Here is a 10,593-nt window from a genome sequence, read left to right as displayed (position 1 = left end):
AATGTAAACTTCTTTGGCAATACCTCGTGAAGATTTGTTTTTATTATTGTAAGTAAGCATATAAATCGAAGCTTACTGAGGGATTTCACTGCTGTCGCTTGCCTTTTTAGACTGCTAGTGAACTGCTTCAACCACCCCCAACACCAGATAAAGACAACAGAAACACTGAGGTAATGGGGACGGTGAAAGACAGAAATAAAGACACTGAGACACGTGGGGAATTTCCTGTTACATTTGCTGCAGGAGATGGCAGATCCCCCACTGTCTTTTCAATGAATGATCCAAATCTTGAAGTTTTGGAAAAGACCTGGACATCTGTACGGGCCGATTTACTTCCACTCATTGTTACAGTAGCAACCTGGAACCAAGATGTGTCTGACTTGCACAGCAGAGGGCTGCCTTGATCCCCCTGTGGATATAAAATAAGGATCATTATAACTAAGACTGTGACGCAACAGTCTGAAAATTCATGCCAAAAAGAAAAAAGATAGAAAAAACGGTAGATGGGATTTTTCTTCACCTGTTGAAGGTCCATAGTGTAAGTGCAAATGTTGTGTGAATCAGAAATATTCCCACAAGTTGCCACTTGAGTTTCTAGGTCTCGAAGAGAGGAGCCGGATTTACTGACACCTACAAGAACCGCAGTTATTTACGTGAGTACAGTATTTGTGAATCATCAATCTATGATGAATCAATCGAAGTATCCACTGACATTTCACTTGCTATAAGAGAAAACCTTGCAACAAACAGAAAAGCTAAATATAACCTTACCTCTTTTTTTGGGTCCCTTGTCCCAGCCTGCCACCCAACACTGACTACCAACTGGGAAGGATCTGGTATTGCTGATGTCCAGACACACTGGCTGGATGTAATCGTTGTAGCTCACTGCTTCAGCCAGTTGTAATATTGCAATATTGGAGCCGGTCATCTGACTAAATAAAATGCTCACAACACCCAGAGATTTCTCGAACTCCTCCAAACCGTTTACAAGTCGAAAACCAAGGCGCACCTTCCACTCACTGACATCTGGACTGTGTCTGTGAGGAGGTTGAAATGTCTTTTTAGATACAGTACATAATATCTTAAAAAAAAATAAAATAAAAATACAAGCAATCTTATTGTGTACTTACGTAGAAAAGCAATCCGCGGCAGAAAGTGCAAAGTTGTCGGAAATTAAGGTTCCTCCACAAGTGAAAACCCCATTCTTGTGGAGACTAACCATCCAGGGCCAGGTTCCTCCAGGTACAACTCCACTATCACCGACAACACGATTGTTCATGGGGGCTTTGCCACAAGCTGGAACTAAATGTGAAAAAATACACATTTAGAAAAGAAATGAATAAAATCATCCAAATCATGTCCAAATTTCATTGCACCCACATGAAGGACTTGTTACACGAGTGGTTGGTCTTGTTGTTGTGGAAGTTGTTGTGGAAGCAGGGAGACCAGGACAGGTGTAGCTGCTGTCAGAATCCAGCCCACTGGAGGTAAACTTGACAAAGCCTGGCTTATCAGAGCTGATGTGGGAGTTGATCCAGGACTGGTAACGGGACACTCTGGAGTAGACTCCTGGCAGACCGGGCCGAGCACAGCCAAAACCGAAACTGACAACACCAGACTGGACCCAGACGGAGCCCTGCTTACTCACCATTGGACCTCCAGAGTCTCCCTGAAAAAATTTGATTGGACACCGTCTGAATGCTAGAGACTCCAAACCACATTTACCACAAGGAGAAAAATGAAATGAAGCAGCCCACCTGACATGAGTCTTTGCCTCCTGCCAGAACACCAGCACAGATCATGTTGTCTGTGACTGTGCCCACACCATTCAGACAGTCACACTGTCTGTTTCCCACAACTGGTACCTCCACTTCTTGTAGCGTTTTAGGGAATGGTAAAGAAACTAAGGAGGACAAAATAAAAATGGAAATATTTTTCACATAAACTTACAGATTACAAGACACATGAACACTGAACTCAACCAGAAGCAATCATCAGCAAACGTCCAGACTCACCTCCCTCCTTAACTGAACCCCAGCCAGTGACCCAGCTATCAGTGCCGCTGTTGAACACACTGTCACTCGCTGCCAGACACACAGGTCTGATGTAGTCTGTGAAGCTGACCGGTGAGGAGAGTCTGAGCAGAGCAATGTCGTTGTTGTTGGTGTAGCTGTCATAGCCTGGATGCAAAATGATTGTGGAAACAGTTCTGGACACTTGGTTTGGGTTTTCACCCTTTAGGTTCTGAAGGCCCAGAGAAACCCTCCATCCAGACGTACTTGTACTGGAGGAGAAAAGACAAAATGTCTTGGTTTTAGAATTAGAGGAGTGCCTCTGATTAGTATGAAATTACCGTCAACTAGTTGTGTAAAATACATTTTAGTTACCCACCTGAAGAAGCAGTGAGCAGCAGACATCACCCACTCTTTGTTGATGAGAGAACCACCACAAACATGACTGTTAAAACTCTGTAGACTAACTTGCCATGGCCAACTTCCAGCTGGAGCGTCTTCACCTCCAACTATCCTGGGGTTCAGAGGAGCGGTGCCACACACTGTGAGATGGTTGCAGGAAAACAGAGAATTCATTCCATTGTTATGCCTCTGTTCCAGTTACAAATGAGGTGAAATGCATTTTGTTAGAGGGTTCTGTCTGCTTCCATTCATAATGCCATCCATCTGAGAAACACTTTATTCTGAAATTAAAATCTCTCAAAGGCTTTGAAGGAACTTTTTGAGTTCGTAACAAATGTCCACTTGGAGTCAAGGATGAACTAGTGAGAGTCTGGGCTCAAAGGTGCTCAAAGGTGCTCAAAGTGGGGCGGCTGTGGCTCAGTAGGTAGAGCGGGTTGTCCATGAACCAGAGGGTTAGCGGTTCGATCCCCGGAATGTGCCACATGCCGAAGTGTCCTTGAGCAAGACACTGAACCCCCAGTTGCTCCCAGTGCGTGGCACTGGTGTGTGAATGTGCGTGTGCTTGTGTGAGCGAATGGGTAGATGTGTCTATGACTGTAAAGCGCTTTGAGTGCCAATAGGTAGAAAAGCGCTATATAAAAGCAAGGCCATTTACCATTTACCAAAGGTCATTGTGACCTCACAAAATATGTGTTTTCCATGGCTCAAGAATTTATATGTTCGTGATGAAAAGAATTCACACAATGAGTGAGTAGATAAATGATGGAATAAAGACATTTCATAATATTGAAGCTCAAAATCATCTTCACTGTGACATGAAATTTCCCAGTAATGCTGCTCAAATACGATTAAAGTCTGGACAAACATGGATGGGAACTGCAACTAGAACCAGGTAGAGGCAGACAACCACAAATTGGTAGTTCCAGTTGTTGTTTTTTGAATCTATGAGTGTTTTATTAACCGCATAAATGAGAGATAATCCTGTATTGTACTTTCTATATTCAGTGATGATTAGGATACCTACATTCAGCACTGGAGCCAGTGGATGGTGAATCTGTTCTTGTGAATGTTTCTGTAGGGCCAGTGATAGCAGTAGTAGGAGGAGGAGGGAGACCAGGACAGGTGTAGCTGCTGTCAGAATCCAGCCCACTGGAGGTAAACTTGACAAAGCCTGGCTTATCAGAGCTGATGTGGGAGTTGATCCAGGACTGGTAACGGGACACTCTGGAGTAGACTCCTGGCAGACCGGGCCGAGCACAGCCAAAACCGAAACTGACAACACCAGACTGGACCCAGACGGAGCCCTGCTTACTCACCATTGGACCTCCAGAGTCTCCCTGAAAAAATTAGATGGGACACCGTCTGAATGCTAGAGACTCCAAACCACATTTACCACAAGGAGAAAAATGAAATGAAGCAGCCCACCTGACATGAGTCTTTGCCTCCTGCCAGAACACCAGCACAGATCATGTTGTCTGTGACTGTGCCCACACCATTCAGACAGTCACACTGTCTGTTTCCCACAACTGGTACCTCCACTTCTTGTAGCGTTTTAGGGAACGGTAAAGAAACTAAGGAGGACAAAATAAAAATGGAAATATTTTTCACATAAATTTACAGATTACAAGACACATGAACACTGAACTCAACCAAAAGCAATCATCAGCAAACGTCCAGACTCACCTCCCTCCTTAACTGAACCCCAGCCAGTGACCCAGCTATCAGTGCCGCTGTTGAACACACTGTCACTCGCTGCCAGACACACAGGTCTGATGTAGTCTGTGAAGCTGACTGGTGAGGAGAGTCTGAGCAGAGCAATGTCGTTGTTGTTGGTGTAGCTGTCATAGTCTGGATGCAAAATGATTGTGGAAACAGTTCTGGACACTTGGTTTGGGTTTTCACCCTTTAGGTTCTGAAGGCCCAGAGAAACCCTCCATCCAGACGTACTTGTACTGGAGGAGAAAAGACAAAATGTCTTGGTTTTAGAATTGGAGGAGTGCCTCTGATTAGTATGAAATTACCGTCAAATAGTTGTGTAAAATACATTTTAGTTACCCACCTGAAGAAGCAGTGAGCAGCAGACATCACCCACTCTTTGTTGATGAGAGAACCACCACAAACATGATTGTTAAAACTCTGTAGACTAACTTGCCATGGCCAACTTCCAGCTGGAGCGTCTTCACCTCCAACTATCCTGGGGTTCAGAGGAGCGGTGCCACACACTGTGAGATGGTTGCAGGAAAACAGAGAATTCATTCCATTGTTATGCCTCTGTTCCAGTTACAAATGAGGTGAAATGCATTTTGTTAGAGGGTTCTGTCTGCGTCCATTCATAATGCCATCCATCTGAGAAACACTTTATTCTGAAATTAAAATCTCTCAAAGGCTTTGAAGGAACTTTTTGAGTTTGCAACAAATGTCCACTTGGAGTCAAGGATGAACTAGTGAGATTCTGTGCTCAAAGGTCATGCAAACTCCACACAGAAAGGACCCAGTCGGCCCATGGATTCGAACCCGGTACCTTCTCACTGTGAGGCATCAGTGCTAACCACCTCCCCACTGTGCCGTCCAAACCTGTATTGTACTTTCTATATTCAGTGATGATTAGGATACCTACATTCAGCACTGGAGCCAGTGGATGGTGAATCTGTTCTTGTTTCTGTCGGGCCAGTGATAGCAGTAGTAGGAGGAGGAGGGAGACCAGGACAGGTGTAGCTGCTGTCAGAATCCAGCCCACTGGAGGTAAACTTGACAAAGCCTGGCTTATCAGAGCTGATGTGGGAGTTGATCCAGGACTGGTAACGGGACACTCTGGAGTAGACTCCTGGCAGACCGGGCCGAGCACAGCCAAAACCAAAACTGACAACACCAGACTGGACCCAGACGGAGCCCTGCTTACTCACCATTGGACCTCCAGAGTCTCCCTGAGAGGAAGGACAGGACACTGTGTGAATATTAGAAACTCCTGACCACATTCACCACTGGGAGAAAAATGAAAAAAAGCAGCCCACCTGACATGAGTCTTTGCCTCCTGCCAGAACACCAGCACAGATCATGTTGTCTGTGACTGTGCCCACACCATTCAGACAGTCACACTGTCTGTTTCCCACAACTGGTACCTCCACTTCTTGTAGCGTTTTAGGGAACGGTAAAGAAACTAAGGAGGAGAAAAAATAATGGAGGAAAACGTCGCATAAACTTACAGATTACAAGACGCATGAACACTGAACTCAACCAAAAGCAATCATCAGCAAACATCCAGACTCACCTCCCTCCTTAACTGAACCCCAGCCAGTGACCCAGCTATCAGTGCCGTTGTTGAACACGCTGTCACTCGCTGCCAGACACACAGGTCTGATGTAGTCTGTGAAGCTGACTGGTGAGGAGAGTCTGAGCAGAGCAATGTCGTTGTTGTTGGTGTAGCTGTCATAGTCTGGATGCAAAATGACTGTGGAAACAGTTCTGGACACTTGGTTTGGGTTTTCACCCTGTAGGTTCTGATGCCCTAATACGACAGTCCACTTGTCTGGATTTAAGCTGAAAATTTAACATGAAACTGTTAGAGGCATGAGTCACCATATTAATATTTATGTAATGTGAACTGGTTCAGGAATGTCTGCAATGTTGGTATTCATAATCTGCAGTATGATATTTGCATTCTTTGACAAATATTGATCAAACCTCAGCTCTAGCTGGATCACATCAGAAATAAGGACTTTACAGTGATTTGTGCCACTCACCTGGAGAAGCAGTGAGCAGCAGACATCACCCACTCTTTGTTGATGAGGGAACCACCACAAACATGGTTGTTAAAACTCTGTAGACTAACTTGCCATGGCCAACTTCCAGCTGGAGCATCTTCACCTCCAACTATCCTGGGATTCAGAGGAGCGGTGCCACATACTGAAAGAGAGATCCATTGGGCCAAACTTTAGAAGCAATTCCACTCAAGACGTATTAAAGTCAGTCTGAACTAATTCCAGTCTCAAATTATTTTTCCTATGTTTCTAAATTGGAAAAATAACATTATTAAACACCAGCACTTGAATCACTTTGAAAAGCAGATATTTAATGAGAGAACTCCTTAATTTGACCTACCATCAAGCTGAGCATGTGACCCTGTGAAAGAGACAGCACAAATATATCAGTGTTTGTTTTCCAGGAAAATTCTCCACATAAACAGAAAAACATTATGTCTCATTAAAAGAGTAGTGTGGCCTATGTGTGACAGAAAGCGTGGCTGGCTTTTCCAGCTCATGAGGCACAGTTGCTCCCGGCCATCATTTTCAACCTTTCAATATAAGCCGAGTCTTCACTCCACCACTCTGCCTGATAATTCAGTCTCGCACGATAGTGCCCAGTTTGGTCTTTGTGGTTTGTGGTTTTCCATGTGTGTGGTTTGTGCTTCATCGTAACACTGCTCATCTTTGTTTCCTCCTGTGGCTGTATTTGGACGTGCTCCCAGTACCCTCCTGCAATCCACGCCTGCTCCTTTGTTTTTTCTTTTGCAGTTTTGGACTTTGAACTTTACCAGCATCTCCTGTCTGCACTTTTTTGGTTTAACACAGACTAAACTGATGTTGCCAAAATAATGGAGAGACCTTTTTATGTTAATCAAAAAGGCTTTACTAAGGACATAAATAAATTACAAAACATATAACAACAGACAAGCACAACTTTTCTCCAGGTATGACACCTTTAAATGAACGAAATGGTGAATCCTATATATGTAGGATTCACAAGTTCTAATCAGCCATGGACGTGGATAGCAAAAGTTATTCAGTCATCAGTAATGGTTGTTCCTTAATGAGATGGGTGAAATTGTAAATGGTAATGAATTACTACAAATACACGCTGGTCCTCATGTATAGCCATTCCCTCTGGAATGTCCTCAGTGTGCAGGAAAAGGTCAATCTAACTAATATTAATTTTTGCCTTTTACAACAGAACCAGTTCTATAATGATCCGTATAAAGCAACTGGATACATCTCGGATGGTCTGGTGTAATAGGTATCAAGAATCTAAACTTTTTTGCACAGCACTCCATGCACCACATTCAGTTAAAAAGAACTATTTGGTCAGAATTTGGATTTAGCCGAGCCTTCTGAATTATCTGAAAAGGGACTTACCTGCAGATAGGAGGTTGACCAGAGTCAAAACAGTCATGCATTTCCTGAAAGCCATTGTGTTACTGCACAATTCCCGTGTGTCACCCTTTATAAGCATGTGGCTCTGTGGCAGGTACAAGCCTGAAGTATTGGAAGTATGCCCCTCCCATAAAGCACCCCACAGGCAAGAAGCTCACCAATTTCCTCATTTCTTTTGACTAACTTTGACTAAGTAAACTGGTGTACACAGCTTCGAGGCTACTGCAAGTTGTTGTGTTGAGGGTGGCTTACAAAACAAACTAACAACAGCAAGAAAGCTTTTGAAAGTATTTACCTTTTCTCATCATGTGACATATTGGATAAAACTTTTGTTGTAGACAGTGGTTTTGATGAATGGGTTCTTCCACTTTCATGGTCTATATACACCTCCTATCTATTGTTGCATTGATTTGCTTTTCAAAAGCAGGGACAAACCAGTTTCACATGAACAGTCCCAACACATGAGAGTCCAAACACCTCACACGTTGAGAAATGGCCAAACAGTGGAACATTTTTCCAAGACGCGACAGCAACGCCCCTGCCTTTGTTTGTGGCTCAGTGGTGTGTTTTAGCACTTTGACTTAATACGTAAAGAGTAAAATGGCATTTCAGAGACAAAATACCTCCAGGTTATGTAACCTGTGACTTGTAAACAAGTTATCACCATGCTGTCACAGGGTGTTGAGATATGAAGCTATGATTTAATGTCAAATCATACACTTGTAATATTTCCAGTTAGTTTAAATAACTATATCTGGAGTGTGGTGTCGCTTTTGGTGTGGTCATAAAGCAGTCTTTTTGATTAATGAGTGACACAAACCACTGGCATTGTTCATCACAATTAAAAATAAGGATTATTAATCAGCTCTGTTTGGCGGGAATCAGTGAATGAGTTGTCTTGTCATCTTGTCTTGCACACATACAGTACACATGTTAAGTATATCACTCACATGAAACATTACCACCGGCATCTTTACATCTTTGCCATTACATCACAACACTGACCACTGTCGTTGTCTTTCAGTCACACACACATGGGTAAGGAGTTTTACCTGATTGATGAACAGTTGTTGCTGACACACTGATGACAAGTTTGCACCTTTTTCCTCCTCATTCATCCGTTTCCTGACCAAATATACATTCTGAAAGACAGGACAAAGACCTTTACAACTGCCATTACATAACATTTCAAACACACACTGGAAAATGTTCGACCCTTGTTCTCGTGCGTGTTAACTTTGTGTTCATTAATTGGTCACCTATGAAAATGACCCACAAAGCTATTTTGTACAAACAAAGTTAAAGTTGAATCGGATAGCTAAGCCTTCAGTATAAACCAAATTTCAATGCACAAAAATATACACAAAATATAAATGAATCTGCAACTACTGCCACTTTGCAGTAACAGAAGAACTTGGGATTCCAAAGTCTCTGGTTATTGATTTATTCAGAAGAGAGATTTGCATAATCAAAAAGCCAGTTAATCAGTGCATTACAACGCCTATTCACCTGCCTTGGATGTTTTCCTCATTTGTTGCTTTTATACATGAAATCCCAGTCAATATAATTTGGTTCACAAATAGTGAAATGGGGATAACCTCAGTGCAGTTGATGTTTGTCAAGTGATTTAAGTATAAATACACCTGTTTCTGGGAGGTCCAGTCTCTAGTTCATCAGTATTCCTACTACAATTAAAACATGGAGACAAAAGAATACTTCAGGAAACTCAAACAAAAGATCACTGAAAAGTATAAGTCAGGAGATGGCTACAAAAAGATTTCCAACTCACTGGACATGAAACATCAAGAAATGGAAGGACTATGGCACTTGTTTAAATCTGCCTAGAGCTGGCCGTCCTTACAAACTGAGTGACCCCCACTGCCTGAAAATATCCACATTTTTTTTAAGGATACCATAAGTGATTCTAGCGAGGCAAACGTTAACACTAGTAGTAGCCAGCCTAGCCTCTGCTGCTGCTGGTTCAAGCACAGAGCAGAGCAGTAGCCCATCTGCTGCACCCCCTCGCTCCCCCTGACAAGCAGCACAAGTCCAGTCATCATAGGGTGACAGGGTTCGACCCAACTTGGCTGTCAGAGAGGAGGTTTTCCTCCTGGCTGTACAAAACTGAAGTAAGTACATAAAAAAAAAAAACAAGGACTCAAATAAGAGATATTGTAAAAGTTGTTGTAATTGTTGGAGAGAAAAGAGAAAAATATTGCAAAAGAGTCTTCTAAAGTATTGTTGTTAAATATGATTCCCGTTTGTTAACTATCAACCTGTTTGGCCTGCCGCCGCCGCATGTTTTACTTCTTCCCGGAATGATTTTAATGGTCAAACATTTATGAAAACTGATTGACGTCAAGACCAAGCTTGGGTATTTAAAGAACTGCAAGAGTGGTTGGTCTGTTACTTCTTTATTTGATCAAAATAAAGTGTGTCTAACTCAGTTAAGCAATTGACACTAAATGAGAACTGAGACACAAAAAGTGACTAATGGCCTTGACAGTTCTCTCAAAATCTCACGCTATGTTAGCTGTCAAGGGGGCTGTGAGCATTGCACAGCACATGCATTCGTTGGGGTTAGTTTTAGTCGAAGTTAGTTTAAATGTTTAAATAATCCCGTTTCACTTTATTGAAACAGTGCTGGAAAATGCTCAATGCAACCTTTATGTGTTTACCACAGTCTGCTGTTCGTGATTAATCATGATGAAGTCAACATTTTTTTCCCCTTTGTCATCCATACTGGAAATCATTTTTAAGAAGAAGAAGCTGCCATGTTATGGCAATGTGAAGAATTAAACACAGCAACTAAAAAAGGTACTGGGTTACAAAGAATAGGCTGGAGTCAGTGGAAACTATGAGGAGAGGTGGATAACAGAAAGATAAGGAATTGATGGAAAGCGGACATGAGAAAAAAAATGACTATCTATCTATCTAAGCAGCATTTCAGTATTTGTACGGGTGTTGCTCTGGTTGTGGGGATTTAAATATGTTTATACAGTCACTTTGTGGAAACCCCCCTCCCTTTTTGT

General features: G+C 42.6%; 1 protein-coding gene across 1 annotated transcript; it reads right to left on the bottom strand.

Moving 5' to 3' along the window:
* Positions 1–46: 46 nt before the first annotated feature.
* LOC311504309 (transmembrane protease serine 9-like) lies at positions 47–7,876 on the bottom strand (the record flags this gene model as incomplete). Its single annotated transcript, XM_084567328.1, has 14 exons — positions 47–1,302; positions 1,381–1,669; positions 1,758–1,903; positions 2,016–2,284; positions 2,392–2,554; positions 3,439–3,751; positions 3,840–3,985; positions 4,098–4,366; positions 4,474–4,636; positions 5,032–5,338; positions 5,426–5,571; positions 5,683–5,951; positions 6,155–6,343; positions 7,857–7,876. 14 exons carry the CDS (start codon positions 7,874–7,876, stop codon positions 1,127–1,129), a joined length of 2,865 nt encoding a protein of 954 aa, XP_084423454.1. The 3' UTR covers positions 47–1,126.
* Positions 7,877–10,593: the final 2,717 nt, after the last annotated feature.

Source organism: Chelon labrosus (genome assembly GCF_963514085.1).
Source record: "Chelon labrosus genome assembly, chromosome: 19".
In the NCBI taxonomy this organism is placed as follows: domain Eukaryota; kingdom Metazoa; phylum Chordata; class Actinopteri; order Mugiliformes; family Mugilidae; genus Chelon; species Chelon labrosus.
Note: the sequence above shows the minus strand (reverse complement) of the source record. Positions and strands in the feature narration are given on the sequence as shown.